At 41.3% G+C, this 22526-nt stretch overlaps 1 protein-coding gene across 2 annotated transcripts; it reads right to left on the bottom strand.

The window, feature by feature from the left end:
• Positions 1–6884: 6884 nt before the first annotated feature.
• On the bottom strand, positions 6885–18522 carry PTHLH (parathyroid hormone like hormone). Of its 2 annotated transcripts, XM_073315361.1 has the most exons (4): positions 18443–18522; positions 17846–17968; positions 11600–12022; positions 6885–7172 (listed from the first exon to the last, which is right to left on the bottom strand). In XM_073315361.1, exons 2-4 carry the CDS (start codon positions 17944–17946, stop codon positions 7163–7165), a joined length of 534 nt encoding a protein of 177 aa, XP_073171462.1. In that variant the 5' UTR covers positions 17947–17968; positions 18443–18522; the 3' UTR covers positions 6885–7162. The 2 variants fall into 2 exon arrangements, with proteins under 2 accessions (XP_073171462.1, XP_078707600.1); XM_078851474.1 differs by lacking the exons at positions 6885–7172; positions 18443–18522 and having other exon boundaries at positions 11596–12022; positions 17846–17964.
• Positions 18523–22526: the final 4004 nt, after the last annotated feature.

The raw sequence follows: 22526 nt of genomic DNA, 5'->3' as shown, positions 1-22526 counted from the left end.
CTGAGACCATTCTAAGCCCCCCATTTTGTTTTATGAAAAAATATATTCAGAAGGCCATGACAGTCTTTTTTCTGGACAGTCTTTTCTCAGTTACCATCGAAACTCTTTAATAAGTAGACAGGAAATGAAGCAAAGCTGGTACTTCAGGAGGAGAGAACAGCCCATTTATGCTCCAGGAACTCATTCACCTGTCAGTATGAATAGCTAAAGATCCCTTTATTTGACTAGCTCCTGGTCACCAGTACGTCTTCTTTGCTCCACTTCAGCATTGTCAAGTAGACTTAGAGCTAACCTAATTGATCATCTGAGGAGTGTCCTAGTGCATTAAGACTCGTCAAATAGTGCAGAGCCATTTTGGATGCCCTCAGCCCCTGTGGACCCAGCATAGAAAGTATGTTACATGTGAAGGGCCATTGAAGCTGGTCATAGGTAAAAGGAGCCCTAAGGTAGCTGTAATTTACACTGGAAGCTGACCTGACCCATGCCTGGCCCCAGGATTGGGCAAGCACAGAGGTGGTATAGAGCCACCTGTGCTCCCCCTCAGTTGGATCTTCCACTGAGCAGTTTTTGGCCCAGAGGGTTTAGTGTCCAGACCCCCCCACAGCTACAAGAGAAAAGGTGAGGAAGGAGTTAACCAGGATAAATAGAAGAATGCCTGCCTGGGAGCACGTGGCTATAAAAACTGGCAATGATGAAACTGGCCTGGAATATATCAAAGTAGTTCCTCTTCATTCTGGTGCAATGACAATAAAGGAGATTCTGATGAATTCTTGAAAACTCAGGTTATTGGGTTGTTCTCTTCCTCATATGTCTCCATGTTCTTAGCCTTTCTGAGGGTCTAATACTAATACTGGGATCTGATCCTCTTAATACATTATAGCACCACAGGTATGCAGAAAACACATGGACAGTGGGTCTTTGCTCCTGGGAATTTACAGTTTAAATGATAGACTGAGGTAAGACTAGATCATCACAATGGTCCTTTCTGGCCTTAAACTCTATAAAACTTTTTCATTAAACTTTATTCTCTGTTTGAGATGCGGAATTTACAAAATGTATGATTCTCAGTCGCTGCAACCCACATAAATCCATCCCTCCACCCTCTTGTACATGTTGCGGGTAAAATAGCCACTACAGCTTTATGTGGCTCACCAAGGATTTCTGTTAATATGTACACCGGGCGTATCCCGTATTCCTCACTGGGCAAAATTCCCTTTAATTTTTAAGGAGTTTTGAATCAGGCTCATCATCCACAATGTGGGCTTAAGCCTATGTTTCTCTGAAACACAAACATGCATCTTAGCAGAGCAGTTCATTTTATAAGACACAGAGGGATGCTCACCTACCTGTCAGAGAACAAGATCAAGCCCTTGGAAACTGACAATCTATGGCACAAGTATTGGAAACCACTATGGTGGAGCACTAACTTTTCTTGGAAGGAGGAGCATGGAGAGGGTTAGCTCATAGATACTTTCCACAGTAAATTAGTTAACATTAACTGTAGGAAAAAATTAGTTTAGTTGTGAGAAGAGTCCAGGAAACTGATCAAAAGGAGGACTCTGGGGGGTGTATTTTCAAAGCATTGTGTGGGATGTTCACTGCATAACTTCCACTAAAATGAGTGTTTAGAGTGGTGTGGTGATGGTTTAGAGGGGAGTGGTGATGAGGTAGTCATTTTATCTCTGTCACCTTTACCTGGATGGGTAGAGACCAAAAGCCATTATTATTTGATGGCTGTATTTGTGGCCTAAGTGAAACAACTTGGATAATCCACAGTGCAAAAAAAAAAGAAAAAAGTTGTTATAATAATACTTTGCACTTACATAGCATTTTTCCTTGGTAGAGCTCAAAGCACTTTACACACATGGTGGGTAAGTCATACTCCAGTTATAGATGTGGTATCTGTCATGTAAACAAATTAGTGACTTGCCCAAGATGTCACAGTGAGTTGGTGTTAAAGTTGAGAGTTGAACAATGGTCTGCTAACTAGAGCTGGTCAAACAGCATGCACTGGACACTTCTGATTTGTCAAAATGGACACATACCAGTTTTAACAAAACTTTTGGAGGAAAATATTTTTCAGGTCGAGGATGTAATTTCTGGTCAAAACCAGTAAGTGGGAGGAGGGGATGGGAGAGAGAGAGAGACTCACCGCAGAGTAACCAATAGTTAAAGTACCCATCTAGGATGTGGAAGATCCAGGTCTAAATCAGGTAGCGTAGGGACTCAAACCTGGGTCTCCTGCATCCTAGATAAGTGCCCTAAATACTGGTCTATGGGTTAATCTGGGGTGGTTTTGCTCTCTGTTTTTTTCATTGAAAATCTTTGAATGCTCTCAGTTTTGTCCCAGTGCAGAATGGGAAAAAATTGAAATCTGAAATTTTCATAAAACAGGGAAAACCATTTCCTGCCCATCTCAGCACCTTACCACCCACCCCATGCCTGATTTACTAGATGCTGAGTCCCCTGACAATCTCAGCAAATAGGACAAGCGTTGTATCTGTTATGGCGGATGAACTACTTGAATCGTAGAGCTCTGGTGGTCCCCAGTTTACCACTGAGGCACATTGGCATGGAACTGAAAGAGAAGCATGCGCTGTTTCTGCCTGTGTTGTATCTATCCTGTAGTTAAATAAAGGCCTTCAGATTCCAGAGGTGCTATTTCAGCACCTTTCACCAGCACCAAATTATGTTTAAATAACAAAATGGTTTAAACATTCAAATACTGTAACTACATATAGTCAATATTCCCCTACTTATTGGATTACTGCAAGACAGCCAAATTCCCTGTGGTAGTTCTGGAGCACAAGGCCACTTACTCATAAATGAATGTACAGGATTGCTACACTGTAGGTACATTGTGTTAGAGGGTAGCATTATCCACATTTGGGGATGTCAGATACTTAAAACTAAACTGAACAGTTCTGGCCCTTGAAATGCCAACAAGACTGATCTCTTAGCTGATAGGGTCCAGCTTCAATCATTATATATTTTACTTGTAAACTATCCTGGGTTTGTATGTGATTTGGAGGAAAAAATAATTTCTTTATTTATAAAGAACCATGAAACAGAAACTCTGAAAGTGCAGTGTATAGTGCAAAGAGGTTAACAGAGTTGATTACAGAGGGTTTAACTGTTGATGGTATGAAGATTTTTCTCCAGTTGATATTTCTCAGCAATTTAGTTGTGAAAAATTGTTGTTTTGTGCTTAAAAAATTATACGGTTGATAATTAGGACAGTAGTGCTGCAGAATTTTTAGGCCTTTCATGTTCCCTTTCCAGGCTTGAAATGGACTTTAACAATGTATTAGATTACTATAGATGGGGCTGGTACCTCTGCCTACTATTAAGGTTGCCCAATAGTGTCCATTATAAGACCCTGTTTTCAGTTGCTTATAATTTTGCTAAACTTTAACCATTTGGGCTGATATTTTCCATGCCAGGTATGTATCTCAGGATGTCTTTTTTCTTTTTCTTTTTTTTTTTTTGGGTGGGGGGGGTGTGGGGGTAAAACGTCAGCCAAAACAGTTCATTGTTTCCAAGATTGGTGCTAGGGGGAAACACGTTGTTTTGTCCATGTTAAAAATTTTAATGGCTTTCAAAGAAAAAGTTCTAGCACCCCCTTGCTCTGGCACAGGGACTTGAACTATGGCGGCGGGGGGGGGCTTTGTATCAGGGGTGTGTCTTTTGTTATCCCCATGAAAATCTGCCCAAATTTGTCAAGTTAAAAGCCTTTGAAAAATTGTGGTGTGCACTTGCGTAGTTGAGACTTTGATTTTTAGCAGCTCTGGGTATGTCTACACAGCAAAACAAAGATCTGGGGTAGTGAGTCTCAGAGCCCAGGTCAACTGACTTGGGCTCTCAGGGCTTGCATCCTAGGACTAAAAATAGCAGTGTAGAAATTCAGGTTTGGGCTGGAGCCTGGGCTCAGAAACCCAGCAAGGTGGAAAGGGTCTCAGAGCTCAGGCACCGGCCCAAGCCCAAATGTCTACACTACTATTTTTATCTCCATAAACTCGGGTTAGTTGACTCAGGCTCTGAGACTCACTGTTTCAGGGTTGTTTGTTGTTGTTGTTTTTGGATGATTTATTTGTTGCATAGAGCGGAGGTACCCTGAGGCCTCTGAAGGTTCCATTGTCTCTGAACATGTTCAAGTTTCTCACAGCTCCTAGTGCTGACCAGAGAGCATGTGTACCATCCCCACAGAGTGACTGAGCATGCTCCCTCCAGCCCAGAGATACAAGTGTGAAGCTGGACTTTCCATGTAATGGTTTCTGCTGGCTGCCAAGGTCAGGGTGAGGCTGGACACCAGAGCTGACAGCAGGGAGTGTCTCTCTCCTGTGCTCTCAGTGACCCCCACTACTGGCACCGAGGCAGTGTAATGGAGGAAGCTGTCTCATTCAAATGCAGAAGGGACAAAGGCTGGACCAGGGGGAAGGGAGAGGATTAGACTGGGACAAATTGCCTGATGAGGCTGGGAGGAGCCAGAGTGCGAGAGGGAGGCTGGGATTGGGATCCATTAGGGAAATGGGGACTGGCTGGCAAGAAGCCAGAGACTGGGAACCAGTGGGAGTGTGTCTGTGTGTGGGGAAGATACATATCTGACAAGGAGCTGGGGTGCAGGGGAGAGGACCGACACTGGCTGGGCAAAGAGACTGAGACAAGGAGGGAGGTCTGAAGGCGTTTGCTGTGCATAGAAGTGTCCATGAAACAATTCCTCTTATGCAAGTTGCCCCAGCAGCAGCTCTAGTAACTGTCAGGTCAGTCCTGGTCAGGGAGAATATGTCATGATGTCACAAAGCGAGTGAGGCTTCATTAAGACTTTGCTTAAAACAGGAACATTTTAACAGATGCCCGGCCAATGCATGGCGACTTGTATATTGTTTGTAACTTTATTCAACCAGTGGCCATCCAGTTGTGAAGATCTGCCGTTATTTTCTGTTATCTGCATATGTGTAAAAATAACACAAGATTTTTTTTTCAGAATAGGAGAAATGGGAGGTGTCTTTTGAGGAGCTGGGTGGTTTCCTTGGTTTGCAGTCTCACAGAACTAGAAAAATAGTTTACTCTATTCTCTGTTCTATTCAATATAATTTTTATATCACACTCGTCACTGTAGTATCTGAGCATCTTCCAAGAGCACATCAAGCCATGTTGCACATCTGTCACGTTATTTGTTCTCTCATCCTCTCTCCAGCTGGAGGAGCCTATGCAGTGGAGTGTCCTGTTTTGGTAGGGTGTCTTTTTTTTAATTATTATCATTTTTAATATAAACATACCTGTTGCTATGTGTGTGTTATGTTTATGCTCAAACAGCCATTTTGGATGGAGATCAAACACAGAGACATTCAGCCCCCCCAGTTTTGAATGTTTTTGACACCTATGAGCAAGTGGACATGGTGGTTTGATTGGAACTGTTTGCCAACCTTGGCTATAGCAGTCATATAGGAGCTGTAATACAGGGAAACGACCCCCCACCCTCTCCTTAAGTAAACAATTTGAAGTAACCCAATAAATTCTATTTGACCTTGTAAGCCCCCTCTCTATTAGACAACTAACATTCCTTGGTCCCTTTATGTGGTTACTTTACCACGAACGGAAGCACAGGCAGTATCCTCGGGACGCAAATCCCTGTTTTTCACTTTGAAAATCATTTTTTTTCAGCTGTAGGGCATCCCAGATTTCACTGCAGAACATCTTGAGACTATTCCAAAAGAGCAACTATAGCAAACTAACTGCTACACGCTGTCAGGGAATGGCAAGCTCTTGGAGGTTAGTGAAACAACAACAATTTATAACTCTAACAACATTTAATCATGGATCTCATTTTTTCCTGTACAAGGAGCAGCCCGCTGTTCTAATTTATCCCCTTCCCAGCCTCCCTGGTTCCACTCCACACTGGTAAATATACACAGAAATCGTCATGGTAGCTCAAAGACTATTGGGCTAATGAAAAGGAGGACTTGTGGCACCTTAGAGACTAACCCATTTATTTGAGCATGAGCTTTCGTGAGCTACAGCTCTCTTCATCGGATGCTCACAAAAGCTTATGCTCAAATAAGTGGGTTAGTCTCTAAGGTGCCACAAGTCCTCCTTTTCTTTTTGCGAATACAGACTAACACGGCTGCTACTCTGAAACTTGGGCTAATGAGTCTGACACAAACTTTTGTAGAGCAAAGAACTTGCAATAATAGCCATCAGCTTGCTGTTGCCCTCTCTCTTTGGTTCTTTGTCCTTAATCCCCACATCCACCACAGGAATCTCTCTCTTTGTAGTGTAGATGGATCAGTCATTGGGCTGCTAATCTAGATTGGCCCAACCCTGCAAGGTGCTGGATATCTCCTGCTATATGCTGAGTAATCTGATCTGCTAGTAAAATCAATGGGAGCTGACGTTGGCACGTCACTTCTTAAACACCACTGGCTTTATTCTGTGTCCTCAGGTTGTTCAGCCACTTAGCTGATTTGAAACAGAGCACTGGAACAAAATATGTTCTAAGTGATTTTTAACTAAAAGCTAATGTGAAAATGTTGGAGCTTGAACCAATGTAAACATATTAAATGTAAGACCATTTTCAAATGTAGTAAAGAAAAAAATCACACAGTGTTCCTTCTCCTGAAATTCCTAAAGGATACATTTCTCCTTCTGAGTCATGATTTCATAAGATTATATTTTATTAAACATTCTTTACAAATTTTAAAATATTGCTATTTTACATGCACAGAGGAAAATCAGTTGAACAGTTGTTCATAGGCATCCATTTAAAATCAACCACAAAAGAGGAACACTTTATTATGATGTCAGTTATTAATGTACTTGATATGTATATCTAAAGTGCATTATGTTACAATATATATATATGTATAGAAAGTCAGCAGCACCAAGATACTTTCACAAAATAAATACACCATTCAACAAAATAAATTATGGTAAATGTGACAATAATAATTGGCTTAGCCTTAGCAAAAAAAAAAAAAAAAAAGAAAAAAGGAAAAAAAAATTCACAATAGCCAAATGTGCAGTTTCAGAGAGCAATGGGGAGGAGGAGGTTTTATTTCGATGCATTTACAATATTTACAGATAATAAATATTTCTAATACTTTCCATATGTTCACTATTACAGAATACTGCAATACGTTTTCCAAAGATCTCAACTGAAAATTCAACGCCTCCTGCAAAGAAAGAGGGGGGTGGGGGACACAAAAGGGGAAAAAAATTAAATTTCCCTGAAAATAAATGGACACAAGATTAATGTAACAGTTCCACAAGTAATATAGGGTGTGCCTTGCTATTAAATAGCCCCTCTAGGAAGAGCTGATTAATAACACTGAGCTATTAGGAGTCTTCTTTTAAGTCTCTACAGTTCTTTTAATGCAATGAAAATAGCGATGCAAGGGATGGCACACTGCTTTCACACAGCTGAGTCTGTATCATCTGCAGCCCTCTACTCACAGAAGTAGGAAGAGGGTTCTGCTTCATTTAGGCCCTGATTCAGCAAGGTACTTAAGCACATGCATAAATACCACTCAAGGCTACTTATGAGCTGAAAGTTAGGCATAGTTTTAAGTAGCTTGCTGAATTGGGGCCATAAAGCTCAGTTCAGAGAACAGATTTAAAAAACCCATATAAAACCAGCTGGAAAAATGAGCATTAAGGGCAAGGCTGAAAAGAACAATCAAGCCCATCTAGTAGCTAATGTGCCCATTATATTGCTTGAGCTATGTTTCCTGTGCTGCCTTTGTGATACCATGTTTACTGTTGTCAGATACGTTCTACTGTTGTCATTTGGTCTGTCTTTACCGCTGATGGTGGACTATAAGCAACCATTGGATAAGGAATTATTTAATTGTGAAGTATGTATTTATAGAACATGAATTTTACTGTAGAACAATGTGTTCAGGTCCTGATTCTGAAGAGACACTAGCTCCATTCACAGCACAAATTAATTAAATGGTTGTTGAATTAAAGCTTTGGGAAAACTGAAATTGCATCTTTGTGAGTCCAGGAGGAGTCTAAAGGCCTGCCCCCTGAAAATATTGAGCATTTCCTGTGAGTCTCTGAGCACCTTCAGCTTGTACCAAATTCAGTGGGAATTGGAGGCCTTCAGCACCTTGCAGGATCAAGCCTTAAGGTTGGGAATTGCTCTTCTGAACTTAATAGGTGCCACTGACAGACTGGTTTTAATTCTGTAATGCTCCCCGTCCACCGTGAATTCAAGAGGCTATAAGCAGTATCCCCTGCCACCCATTCTGTATCTTATTTATATTTTGTTTTGTATTTTCCAATATTGATATTTTTCTGACAGTGAAACTTCTGGGTTTTTCCTCTCTCACTGTGTGCAGTCCATTTCTGTAATTGTATGTTGGTTCCCTAGGAAACAACTATAGGATGGAATTTGATTGGCTGTGTTGTCAGACTGATTGCCAAAGTTGTGGGTAGAGTTTCACATGGCAGACTTGTGTGGGTGTGAGACACACAAAAAAAGAGGAAATTCTTGACAATTTAAGGGGGTTTTATGTGCTTAATGAAAGCAAGACTATACCTAATTTTAGGGAGGTTACACTTTTGAAAGGTTTCTTAGGAAATTAAGTACCAATAATTTAATTTAATTGGAATGGGAATATAGTTCAAATAAATTGGTTAGTCTCTAAGGTGCCACAAGTACTCCTTTTCTTTTTGCGGATACAGGCTAACATGGCTGCTACTCTGAAACCTACTATAGATGTGTACTTTTAAAATGGATTATGCTTTGGTTCTGGATTTAGCTTTTAGCCTTGAATTTAGAGTTCAAGGTGAACCACGATTTAGGTTTGGGTTTCATGGTACCAAAATCTTATAACTGCTCTCTGTGGTTTCTAAGCTCAAATGTCATAAATATTGCAAAATCAACTAATTTTGCAAGACCTTTCTCATATTGGGCCACGTTCCTACCGGAACTAGAAAGCAGGTCTCTTTCAGTTTTTGTTTGGACTTGGACTCAAAATTGTGGGGTCAGGACTGCTAGGGAGAATTCGCGAGTTCAGCCAAACTGCAGTCATGCCTTCTGTCCCCACCAGCAGGGAGAGTTGTGGTATATGAGCCCTCGAATCAGCTCTGTGCAACTGGAGGATTACACATATACAGGGGTGATTGTCCCTGAGCCAGCTAAACTGAGTTTACAGATGTGTTATGTCGTCACTGCAGTGCAAAGTGACTCTGGTGCCCTGGAGGCTCTGGCACTCCTATCTAAAATCTGTAGGGAGAGGCAGGGGTTGGATTTGAGATGCCAATTCAGACACAGGGCTTGCATATGTTTGTAAAGAATGACTTGTGTTATTAAGTAAAAATGATGATGAATTATGTCATTTCCTGAATTAAAAATAATTAAACAAAAGGTTTCAGATTTCAAGTTGACAGCTGTTTTGATTTAAGGTGTAGAAATGATCGCATCTGCCAGCTCACTTGGATAATTACAGATAAAGAGCATGTACTCGATTCTCAGAAACCAGAACTGCTGTGGGCTTTGTAAGGGAGGAATTGCAAACTCCTGTTTTATAACTTTCTTTTTTTTAAAAAAAAGTTAGCTTTTATAATTAAGTATTGCAAGTATACAATCCCTTCAAGACTCTATTCCCCTACTGGACTAACATTGCAAGAAGGGTAATAATGCCAAGAGGCTAAGGCCAAAACTGTAATGTACTGTAAAGTTGAGCTTCCTTTAGGCATATGAGGACATTCGGAATTTAAAACTTAAACCGATCAAATCTATAGAATAGTCTTTTGTATTTCATTTACAGATCCCATCAGAGATAAGAGTAGTATTAAAATAAAATCCAACAATCAAATGCTTTGGGAGTTTTAGCCCCATTACTTTAGTTTCTGTATAAGTGCACATTTGAAGGTAGGCTTTGTTTTTCAGATATCCTAGCTCTATAACATTTATTGCAACTTCTGTATGTATCAAACATCTGATTACATATGCCCTGGAACAGGCCTTTAAAGGTATTTCTGTACTGCAGCAGGAAGGGGCGATTCCCAGTATGGGCAGGTAGACTCAGGCTAGCTCAGCTTGAGCTAGTATGCTAAAAATAGTACTGTGGACTTGGCAGCACTGGCAGAGACTCAGACTAGCTATCCAAGCTTGGATAGGGGTTTCGGCAGGCTTTGTCTCCAGCAGCTAGCCTTAGCGGCTGCTACTGCTATTTTTAGCACGCTAGCTCAAACAGAGCTAGTGCAAGTCTGTCTGCCCTCCCTGGGAATCACACCTCTTATCTGCAGCGTAGCCATACTCTCAGTAACAATCAAAAGCAGCGCCAGTTACACCACTTCTTCTTATTAAAGTTCTGTTAACTACTGACTTGTCATTAAGTCTAAGGCCCAATCCCAAATTTCTTACTCTGGCCTAGATAAGGCTTGGTGCTGAATGCCAGGAACTCCCCTGACCTCGATTGGCAGTTGAGGACATGAGGCACCTATCAGGACTGGTCCCATAAAGATTGAATTAAGGTGCAGCATTTTAATAAAACCCATGGTTCATGGCATCTCTCTTCAAATAATTTACTGTGAAGCAAATTGCACTTTTGTGTCCATTGAGCCAAAAGTGAAGGGGAAGAGGTGAAGGGAGAAGAGTGTTATGTGTTTTCTTTTTAAATTCTTTTTGGAATTGAATGTTTCTGTTTGCCTTCTGTACACAAAGCTGTTCAAGCTCAAATCCAGACATGAGATGTGTGCAAGCGGGCTAGCGGCTCAGGACACTTAGTAGAGAGACTCCAACTCACCATTGCCCTTAAAAACCTTCATTGTCATACATGAGGAAAACACATCTCTCTCCAAGGGTAATGCTCAACATTTTTCAGCAGCAACGTAATTGTTTCACAAGCTGGCAGAAAGATGGAGCTGAATTAAAAAGTCCTAATGGCAGGGAAAATTTTATGGCAAAAGGCTGGTCTGCACTGTTTGCAGATATTACTAAAAGAGAAACTTTCCGTGTTCTCCCCTAAGGTTAAACAGTAAAATGAAAAACTGTAAAGTAAGGGTAGGAAAGCTGCCAAGGATCAAGGGGAAAAAAAGAAAACCTCTCCATTTTATAGATGCAGAGCTTTAAGCAGAGTTCAAAGCTTCAGTCTGCTGAGGACCAAATGTGAGACAAAGATCTGAAACACGGATACCAAAGTAAAAGCAGCGCAGGAAATTGTAATAGATGTGAGGGTCATTTCTTTGGCGTAAATAACACTTTCTGTAACCTCAGTTTCACAAATCTCTGTGATAAGTAATTTACCATAATTATTCCTGACAGAGTTGTCCAGAGTCTAGAGCAGGGTATTGGGAGTCATGAGACCCGAGTTCTAGTCCCTACCCTGCTGGTGAATCACTGTGTGGGTCATGGGCAAGTTGCTTAACTTCTGTACCTCCGTTTCCCCAGCTGTAAAATGGGAATAACACTTACCTTTGTAAAGTGCTTTGTGGTTGCACAACATTTTGAAATGTCCTAAAAATTTTTATTATTATTATTATAATAATAAAATTCCAGATTTGTGTGAGGCAGAGGTAAAATCTAACAATTCCAATAAATAAACAAAATAAATGGTGTGTCTCCTTGATAAGGATAAAGCATGATTACCTTAAATTGTGATCATGTGTAGTACCAGAGATGTCCAAGAGGGGGACCCCTTCATTTCCATTCTCAGATTCTCTAGAATTTGGCCATGCTGAGCGGGTTCGCCTCTTTTTCTTTTCTTGTTCCTTGCGTTTTCCAGGCTTTGGTTTCTTCTTCTTTCCCGATGTCTTCAGGGGCTGCTCTTTGTATGTCTGAGCTTTGTTTGTCTCCTGAGTTAGGTATTTACCCTCATCTTCACTGCCACATCGGACAGGGTAGTTCTTTGTGTTAGTCGGAGGCTTAGGGTTTGGAGAAACTTCTGAAGTAGTCCGGATCTCTGCTGTGTTAACACCTTCAATGAGATTTTGAAGGAAGATCCTCCTTCGTAGATCTTGGATAGACTTCCCTTTGTCATGCAGTAGCTGATGCTCTGATACAGCTCTTTTGCTAAAAGAAAAAGAGAGCAGGGAGAAAAAGATATTTTATAATTTCATTATCAGCCAAAACTTGGCAAAACTCATCTCTCCTCTGGCAGCTGTCGCTACAGTGAGCAGTGAACCAACTTTCCAGCTCTTAGTGTACCCTGCAAACTCAGTGGTGGAGCAATTTCTTGTCAGAATAGCTGTTCCCTGCAGAGAGGGAAAGAACCTAAGCCAGTAATAATTCTCTGTGGACCCATCACACACCACTGGACTTGTGGGTGGATTAGTCAATGCTCTGTTCTGGGAAAGCATTTCTTAATGGTACAAGGCATTCTATCTAGGCACTAAGACAAGAAAGGCAGTTGCCAAAGTTAGGGAAAGAAGGGAACCAGATAATGGAGCACTGCAGTCACATAAGAAAGGGAATATTAAACACCTGCAGGGAAACCTGAACCTCTTTCTATGCAACATCATTTTAGTAACTTTCTTCTGCCCCATCATATACTTTAAAAAAAATATGCACCTTACTTTTAAGTTTCAATTAGTGTAACTGCTAGTATTTTTTTTATGCCAAAATTTTCAAACTTGAGTGCCTAAAATGTGAGCAACCTACAACCATATTTAGACACCGAAACAAGCAGCTTGACATTCAGAAATTGTGAGCACCTAGCAGCTCCCATTGACTTCAGCCAATATTAAATCTGGATTTAAGTGGATTTAGGAACCCGAGTTTGAAAATTTTGACCTGAATTTCTGGTGTTCTCTATTTTCTCTTGTGCACTGTGCCAGTCCATTTCTGTGGTTCCCCTCACCCTTTTCTCTGCATCTCTGTTCCTTATGATTCTTCCTTGACATTCTTCCAAAGTTCCTATATTTGTCCTTTTTATTGCTCATTGCAACTCTGACATTTTGGTTCATTGGAACTCTTAAACTGTATCTGTTTTTGAGGAGTTGGAAGATGATTTAACTGGAAGCCTTGCCAATGGTTCATACTTGGCTAACAAGGTATGGTCATCAGAAACCTTTGAGAAAGGATGGTCCAAGATCTGTCTGGCCAATGAATAACCATGAGAAAATACACATTTTTTCCTTAATGCAGGGTGGATGCACACCTGCACTGTGAACCATGAAAGCATATGAGGTGGAATTATAGTTATGTTCCCACGACTGCTAAAACCTATAGTCCTTCGAGCTTGCTTTATCTCAGTGTGCTGAGACAGGCTATGCATCCTCTTTTATTGTATCAGGGTGCCTACCCGTGATTGGACTGATGCTAACCAAAGAAAATGAATTAATTGCCTTGCCTGTTGCACAGTAATTTTGTCTGTAGCTAATGCAGTTTCTGAATATGGATGAGCAGGGAGAAGACCGATAACTGTCTGAGAGACTATTCACCCCAACTATCCTACTATACTGTGGAGTTTCAAAATGTGGTGTGGTATAACTATACACCAAATGCTTGAGCGAGGTCTGTAATTTGTTACCCTCAGTCCCTTCTGAGCTGGCTGCCATATGTTGTGGACTTCCAACGTAGTCAATGCTAGAGCTCTTTGGAAGTTAGCAGCTTCATGTAGCATAAGTTTATGAGAGCATCTCCTTTGCTTTTTATCCATATAGATCTGCACACACGGAGTTTTTGGTTCAAATGATCCCAAGTCTCAAAGTGAAATTCAGATCAAAATTCCAACTTGTCCCTAGCTCCACAATAACACTATGAATTGATCATGATTTTGCTGCAAAGCTATATATTGGGTATATTTGCTCAACACTGCGCGTAGATTTGCTCAAAAGAGTTGAGTAAATCTTTTGCTAAATGTTCTCTGAGTTTCAAGAAACCTGTAGGCAGGTGAATGTCAGGGAATTTGTGATTTTTGTGCATCATGCTCTTCTATTGAACACCTCTAAGCAAAAATAACATGGCCTGATACTGAGCTGGTGTAAAGGGGCACAGCTTAATTCACTTCTATGGAGCTGCAATCATTTACACTGGCTCAGGATCTGGCCTATCCGAAAAGATATGTAATCATCCATTCTGCCAAACTCTTCCTGTGATGCTACTCCAATCCCTCTAATGGCCTATATCACACAGTCACTCTGATGCTCTGTCTTGTACACCTTACTTCATAGCAATAACCAGCAAAGGTTGGCTATTAACTACCTCCTTGCTTAGCTCAACCTGACTTGCAAATGTCAAATGTTAAAACCAGCACCTTGCACTCATCTGACTGTGGCAAACTTCTGTCATGTTTCTCAATCTGTCCACTGTGACTCACATTACTTTCCTAACTAAAGAACTATATTTTCCCAGGATGCTTTCATGGGAAATGTAGTTATCATTCCACTCTCCTAGTTTATAAAAAACATACAAAATCTTAGTGCTTTACTGAGTTTAAAATAGTATGCCTCATGTGAAAAGCTTTCCTACTGTCTCTTATAAACTACCAGGGATAATTGCTTTTATTACAGAGAACACAAAGCTGCCTTAATCCTCTACTGTATATTTAGTCAATTTACTCACTGTTACAAAATCTTGCATCTTAAAATCTTGTTATTAAGGACTCTTGATTGAAAAGCAATTTCATTTTACATAGATAGTCTAAACCTAGAGTACACACAATACAATCAAACATCATTACAAGACCCACTTCTTATATTAGTGTAGATTTCCATTACAATCCATGAATTGACGTGAGAATGGATGCAGTGCCCGGAAGGGGCAGGTTTCAGTTTAAATGTCTGTCTGATATTTAGCATGCAAACCTGGCCCCAAACAACATTCTGCTGTTCCACGTGACTGTATAATATTACATAGAGTTATATTTCACATGACTTTTATTACCCAGCCAGACTTGAAGATTACATTTTGTCTCCCAGTTTCCTTTGGGAAATTTATGTTTCACAATATACAAAGTGAAAAATATGTGGTAAATATAAATCTCCTCCCCCCATTACTAACCCCAAGCTAGCCACTCAAGTAACTCCTTTGTTTGTAAACCCAAGGAAAACAACTTGCTGAAGAAGGTTCATGTATGAGAAGTGTCCCATAACACAGGTATCAGCAATGTGATGAAAAGTCCCCATCTTTCCCCTCCCCTCTCCTCCTCATTCACAGTAAGGAAAGTGGTGGACTCTTCAATATGTGTATTCAGTTACTGGGATTAGTTATATATGACAAATAATAATATTTACAAGAAAAATGCTGTAGTATTAGCAAACAACAGTTAGGAAATATTAGGATGTTAGGGTTAGGATGACCCACTAGAGGTCCCTTCCATCCTTCTATGAAATATGCTTCTCACTGAAAGGAAAACAGTCTGACCCCAAACCAAATGCAGTAAATGTTAAGCTAACATGTGGGTAAGCACTTCTGAGAGAAAGATGTAGACCATGGTTTCTGTTTGCCCAAAGTGCCCAGACAAATTATTGTATACAAGAATGTTCTATATACACGTGTAGCTAACTAGTCTTATGTCTCATTATGGAAAAAAGTACTTAGGCTGAAATACTAGGAAGCCAGGACTTGTGAACATTCTGATTTCTAAAATGTTACTTTTGGGTGACTATTCCCGGCCCCCTCCCCCCAGTTCATTCTTCTTAGAAAGTTTTGTTCACTTCTTTTAAACTTGTGTCAGTAGCAAAAAGTTAACTTTCTGTCTCAATTTTTTTAAATTAAATAATTAATTATTGAATCATTGTCATACTTTGTTCATTTGCGGCCTGATCCAAAGCTCATCTAAATCAGTGGAAAGATTTCAATTGGCTCTGGATCTAGCCCTTAGGGAGGTATCCTGCAAAGGGCTGAGTGCCTTCCGCTCTCGTTAACTCCACTGGGAGTTGAGGGTGCTCAGCCCGTCTCACAAGTGGGTGCACAGTTTATGCTAAAGGAAAAATATTTGAAACAAACTTGGAGATGTGGTGATGCAATGTCTAGGCATGCTGATAAAAATATCTAATTTCTCTTTGAGTCATTGCTTGTTTTCCAGAAACTTCTTTAACAGCTAAAACATTTAATGGGCCCTGCAATCTGTACTCAGGAAAACTTCCCATTGGTTTCAATGGGAGGTTTGCCTGCATAAGGACTGCAGAATGGGGCCTATGATTTAGTTCTGTTTGGCTATAATAATGTGTCTAATTTAATCTACTACTGATTTAAGCCTTCCCTGGAAAACTACGTCTATACTTGAGGCGAGTTATTAACCATTAGCTCTAGGAATGGTTTGTGGTGATATTAAAACAGGGTGTATGTTTGCATGTGGTGTTAGTGTTTGTGCTGTACCCACAAACAAAACTACATGAATGCCACTGACTGACAGCTAAATGGTTTCTTCAGTGCGTTTTACATGCTATACAAAAAGGGAATCAAGAAAAGCTTTTTGACAATTTAGCACCTATTTTGTCATCCCATGATTTGGAGGGTGGAGGAAAACAGGAGGGGATGTATTTAAGCTTGACATATATAAGTACTGGACTTAAAAAGATAACAGGTATGTCTTATCAAATCTTAATTTAAGCAAAAGTTGGCTCAGTTCCAGTTCAAAGATTCTTAGCCAAGGAAATAGAGTATTTAGTTGTGCTTTATTTTTTATGTACATGAATCCACACATGGATTCTCTGCACAGCTGAAGAGAATAAGATGGTTTCAAAACAAAAAATAGTTCCAGGGTAGTTTGCAGCAGTGCGAACTAGCAAATGTTAATAGGGAGAAATACACTGTAGCTTTATCATCAGTACAATGAATGCAATTTGCCCTAGGAGGTTTTGGTGCCAAAGTTCAGACAAGTCTCAAGTCATTTCACTTAGGGGGATTTATTTGCTTTTCAAATGATAATAGAGGAAATGATATATGGAACACTTGTCCTGAAATACATACATGAGCAGTTATAAGGAAACTCTTCTGAAGTTGATTAAATGTACAGTATGTGATGCTTTCCTCTAAACATTCTTGACAGGGTTTTCTAATTCTCTCTCTTTCTCTCCAGTCTGACTCTTGCTTCTGAAGGGGATAGAAACGTCAAGTCTTGTCAGCTGCCTTTTAAGCCAGTGTACAGCTTGAAGTGTTCCCTCCCTAAAATATCTGGTACCGATCAGTCGCCTAAATGTCTACAGAGAGTAAGTAACATAGCTACATGTGTAGGCTATTGATCTAGATCACTTCTGTGGTTTCTTTTCTGGACTTAGCTTACAATACAGTGATATCTATGTTCATGATTACTGGAGGAATAAGAGGGTCATTTCCTGAGCAAAATATCTGAAATCAGGTTATCATCTAGCTACAAAATGCTTCTGTCTCCAAGTCAGTTATTTGACTCCAACTGATGAAATTATTGCAAAGTGGCACAAGTCCAAAGGAAATATTTCGATATTTAAATTGTACTATCTTCCGCAGCTATCTTCCATATCTTTTTAGTGAGCTACCAATACCTGTACTGGATGTACAGGCATATGTACAGGCATATTGTCATTCCAGTATATAATCTACACTTATTCGCTACGGTATGGTTCCAAACCTCTCTCATTTGTCTGTCATGGTGTGTGAATAGATGTCGATCTACATCCAACCACCCTATGTTTTGCTGTCTTATATACACTTCGGCTCCTCAGGTTAAAGCACACATTCTTACCTGATTGTCTTATACAGTCAGGGAGAATTGAAAAGTGCTGTCAATCCCTTGTGATTCATTAAAGTGGGTGGGCATATAAACTGTTCTTTCTCTATTGCTTAACCAAAGCTACCTGGTGCAGGTACTTCTGAAGCCGCTCCGGTGAAGAACTCCGGCAGGTAACAGAGGTTTCTGCTTAGATTTCTCACCCCCCCACCCCCAGTGATCAGAGTCAGAAAGAAACTTACAGTCTGCGGCTTGTCCCTTCCACTGATCTCCCATAACAGGGGACAGAATAACTCAGCAGGAAGACTGCGAAACTCCAATGCTGGAACAGTTTCGTGAACATGGTATCCCCTCGGTCTTGGAACCTGCAACGAAAGGAAAATGAGTCCAGTGGTACATACTCCGGCTTCTTTCTAAAATAGCAGCTGCGGCGGACTACACAACCTCCTCCGAAGTTGCAAAAGAAAAACAAACTTTCTTGACTCTCGGCAGCTCTCACTTCTTAGAGATCAGCTGCTCCCAACTTTGTGAGCGCGCTCTCTCGCCCTCTCTCCAAAAATAATCACAGGCAATTCCTCTCTTAAATACTAATAAAAATGAACTGGTTTGTATATGGATCGGGCGAAGGAGTGTGTTTACATGTCTCCCATAGAGATCTTTAATTAATCTGGCAAGCTGCTATCTTAGGGGTTTGTGTTACAGGGCAAACCCTCTTTTCAGCAAGGGGGGAAAAAGTTCCTCAGCTTATTCCCCCCCCCCAAACCAAGAGTATTTTCTTCTCTGTACAGATGGGGAGAGCGAGAGACAGACAGACTTGTATATACATCCAGCCATTATACCTCTTCTTCTAAAGCCAGGTTCAGGTCTTGCCGCTTCCGGGACGTTTGGGTCCACACTGAGGAAAGGAACCTGAACTCAGGCAAAGCGTGTGTCGACTATCCGGAAAGCCCGAGAGGTCTAATAGGAGCAGAAGCAGCAGGGAAGGCTTAGGGGCTGGAAAGCATGCTTGGCTGTGCAGGTTGGAGCAGAGCTGGGGCTTGGAATGTTCACACGCTCCGGAGGCAGCCGCTGGGAAACCTGCTGGAGGAGTCAGTGGCTGCAAAGAGATGGCGCCCTAGGAACATGTGCAGAGGGCGCCCAGCACTGGATACCAACAGCCAGAGAGAGAGAGAGAGAGAGAGAGAGAGAGAGAGATTTCACCCCCCCCCCCGGGATCGGGATCAAGAGAAGCAAACACCCGACCATAAAACGCACATGCCAACCCAGAGCAGTCACATCCCCCGAAAGCAGGGTTGGTTTCTCTCCCTTTCCCCCCACTGGGCCAGCAGCGTGTCTTCCCTCCCGCAGCACGCTGCAAAGGAGGTGACTCTCCCAGGGGGACACTTCCAGATCCAAACCAGCCGCCTCGCTTGAGATTAACGGTGCCTTGCCTTTCACATCACCTACCGTCCTTTACTGCCGTCCACCTATTCCCTGGAGGGCTGGTTCCTACCGATTGTAAGTGTACGCTAGCCCGGGGGCCACACACACTCTGTGGACACGGAAGCTGCTGGCCAGGAAAAAATAATACTCGCGGAGCGTTTCTCCCCCTCCTTTTTCAGCGAATGGCCCAACTTGGGTGTCGAAGGTAGCTGTGTCACTGTGCCTTGAAGTGAGAGGCTGAAAGCACCGCGGTGCGCCCTTCATTTGCGAGACACGGCTTGGGTTCGGAGCAGTAGTTCTTGCTTTCCTTGCTCCTCAGCACAGCTGTGAACAGCTGGCGCCCGTCCAGAACCCCTCGTACATACTTTCTAACCCGTCGCCAGCTGACGGGTTTATACCCTTGGTGGCCTAGCTGTTCTTTCTTACCGCCAGGGAGTTCCAAACACTGGCTAGAAATAAATCACCTGGGAGAACCGCCTCACACGCTCCCACTTCAATCAGACATCATCACCCCAGCTGAGTGAACAACTGAATTTTCCATCACACGGAAACACTTATGTAAAACCAAAGGTAACACAATCCATCCCTTTCTACAGCCCAGTTGCGCAAGAAACTGCCCCGGGCTATTATGAAGTAATCGATACGACAGTGACTATATATAGAAAACTCTGTTTTTCTTAATGTTGTAAATAAAATAATTTTTATCTGGCACAGTTAGCTTCTGAGGATCTTTATAGCACCCCAGGATTGTCTCTCTCTGTCTTACTCCGCCTTTTAACATAGTGGGGGCGTTATGCTGTAGAAATAAACATTTGGGGTATATGATCCGAATTTAAGTAGCACCCTGATAGCGTAATGTTCTCAGATCCCCAAACCGCCGCAGCATGAAACTTTGTATACAGCATCCAACGACCTCCCCCTGCCCCCACCTCCTCTGATGGCTGCGATTTTGCATCACTTCTCAGGGTTTGTTTTTCAATGCTTCTTTAAACTTCTTCCTTGTTCAGTTTACCTTTTTACCAAAGCCCTCTGGTTTGGAGTTTAAGCATTTCCACAAACGCACAGAACGGGCAAGTTAAACCTGTTCGCATGGTACAAGAGATACCACCATCCCCTCCACTAGGAGTCGAGCCACAGAAGTGTCATTGGGTCGGTTCACTGATTTATTGTACATTCTTTCCAAGCTGCTTCACAAGTCTTAATGTAACACTTAGATATTTTTTAAAATATAAAAATATCTTTTCTATAGCAAGTTAAATTACAAATAGACCATTTTATACCTGAAGGTTGTTTTACATTAAAACCGATATTTGCTTCCATAATAAAACAGCTAAACTACTTAGCCAAGTTTCATAACACACCAGCAAATAAAACCGAAAATAAAAAGGGCTGAAATTGAAATCATGCTGGAAACATTAAATGGCTTATGCTGTAAATAAAGTCACTATACACTTGGTAGGCTATAAATTAAAATGTATAATAAAGGCTACTTTGATTTACATTGCCCTTTCCACTAATTAAACAATAATTGTGACCCACCCCCGCTCCCAAACACACATAAGTCTACTGCTGGTGTTAATGGCAAAACATCTATCACATATTTTTAGAATTTCCTCTCCCCCACAAATTATATATAAAAAAAAGTCCTCATACAGACTCAGGAAAAATAAATAGCCTTTATAAACTTGGAATACTGAAGTTTCCTCACAATTTATTACTTCACCTTTTCCTTGAGTTACAGTCTTCTGTGCCTTTCAGAGATCACCCTGGCCAAAAAAGAGGTTGATCTTCTTAGCAATCGCTTCCACAACTAGTTTCTATCTTTTTTTTTTTAAAGTGAAATAAATCAAAATGAAAATGACTTTAAAAAATCCAGCCCTAGGAACTTTTATTCTGCACCTAACATATTAAAGTAAAAAAGAAGGGTTTTAAAAGCAGGTGCTTCCTTCCCTTGTTGCTCTTGTTATTATCAAGGAACAGGAGCTTCTCCTCTTAATATATAGAGAGAGAGACCCTTTTCCCGGTACTGAAAAGAATAACTCGTGACATCATAGCCTACCTTCCCATTTACTGAGTAATCATCCCTGCTTCAATGGGGCTGGAAATACATGACTTAGATCCTAGGGCTCCTAAAGTTTTGTTACTGCTCAAAGAAGGGAGAAGTGCCAAGAAGGCTTGGTCTTTAGCAAGGCATAGGCAGGCACGCACTATGCACCTTTTAGCACATAGCAGAACTAGGAGTCGATGGTATCTGGCATGGTTCTGGCTGAGTTATGTGCCACCTACACGAATGCCTAGCCCGTGAGCAAATTCTAACCTCCCCCAGTATCGTCCCATCCCAACTTTCAGCCCTGTCTTGCAGCAGCGCTGAGAGGAAATTTTGTGAGTGTATATGTCTGGCTTCTGCCTCCTTCCTCTCTTAAAGTTATGCTGAGCGTCTGTTCCTGCCTTCTGTGAGAAGTCATCTATTAAAAAATCTATGATACTGAATGATTTTCGATCTCAGGAATGTTCTTTATCTCACTGGCATTTCGTGTTGAAATCCATCCCTTCCGAGAATGTGGCTTCGCAATATACTGTGGATGCACTTTTATGGCTTGCCTTAGGACAGCGGACCCAGGTTTATTCAGAACAATGACCACCCAGATCTAATGATATAGCATAGACCTAGGCAGGAATGAAAGAGGCTGTTATAAGCACCCCACTAAAGAAATGACCCCACCCGTGAAAATGACCAAAGGATAGCATCTGAGTAACCTTTGCCTGTGCTCCAGGAGGAAATGCCAGCGCAGGGGAGAGCACACCTTTACGTTTCATTTGTTTGACTCTTACCGGGGAAAAGGTGAGCTGCAGGTCTAAGCAGCAATTCAGTTTTTTCAGGCAACGAGGAGAGATAAAATGAGAATTTTAGGCAGAGCATTCAAGCCATCCTGAAAAAAAGCGTCTTTAGCTAACCAGCTAAAACCCCAGAGACAGTCAAAGCCTTTTTTGTGCACAAATCTTATCACATTTAATATATAGATATTTCTCCTTCCCATGTCAAAGACAAACGTTTGGAAAGGTGCTCTTGTATAATGCTGCTTGCCCATGTCTCGATTTTCCATGCACATAGACATAAATCAACTTTCCTAAGAAGAAGTTGCCCTGCGAGTATTGCGAAGAAAACTGGTATCCTGGAAGAAAATTAACTGTTGCAGTTTAGTCACTTAATTACTGAGGCGTGGAAAAGGTCCATAGCCTGGAAAAAGGTGGGTGAGGGAACCCACTTACTAGGGGACTGCCTCGTCTCTTCCTTTTCTTTTCTTTTTTTTAATGCATTTTGGGGGGATATAGAACCATCTCCCCAGCGTGGAGGGGGACAGTCGCTTTGAGTAAGTTTCCCCCCTAATAAAGCTCAGGAATGAACTTTCAATCAGACTCAAAGAACTTAAGAAAACAGGAGGGACAGGTTCAGTTAATATGATTTGAGTTATAATTATACCCCTGGAGAAAGAGAGGAAA

Source organism: Lepidochelys kempii, chromosome 1 (assembly GCF_965140285.1).
Source record: "Lepidochelys kempii isolate rLepKem1 chromosome 1, rLepKem1.hap1, whole genome shotgun sequence".
Classification (NCBI taxonomy): domain Eukaryota; kingdom Metazoa; phylum Chordata; order Testudines; family Cheloniidae; genus Lepidochelys; species Lepidochelys kempii.
The sequence above is the reverse complement of the archived record's forward strand: the minus strand, read 5'-3'. Positions and strand labels throughout refer to the sequence as shown.

Excerpts from the sequence above, each read along its gene's own strand:
- PTHLH (XM_073315361.1), bottom strand. The coding sequence starts at position 17,946 with ATGTTCACGAAACTGTTCCAGCATTGGAGTTTCGCAGTCTTCCTGCTG. Across the intron at positions 12,023-17,845 it reads GAAGGGACAAGCCGCAGACT|CAAAAGAGCTGTATCAGAGC; the intron begins GTAAGTTTCTTT and ends TTTTTCTTTTAG.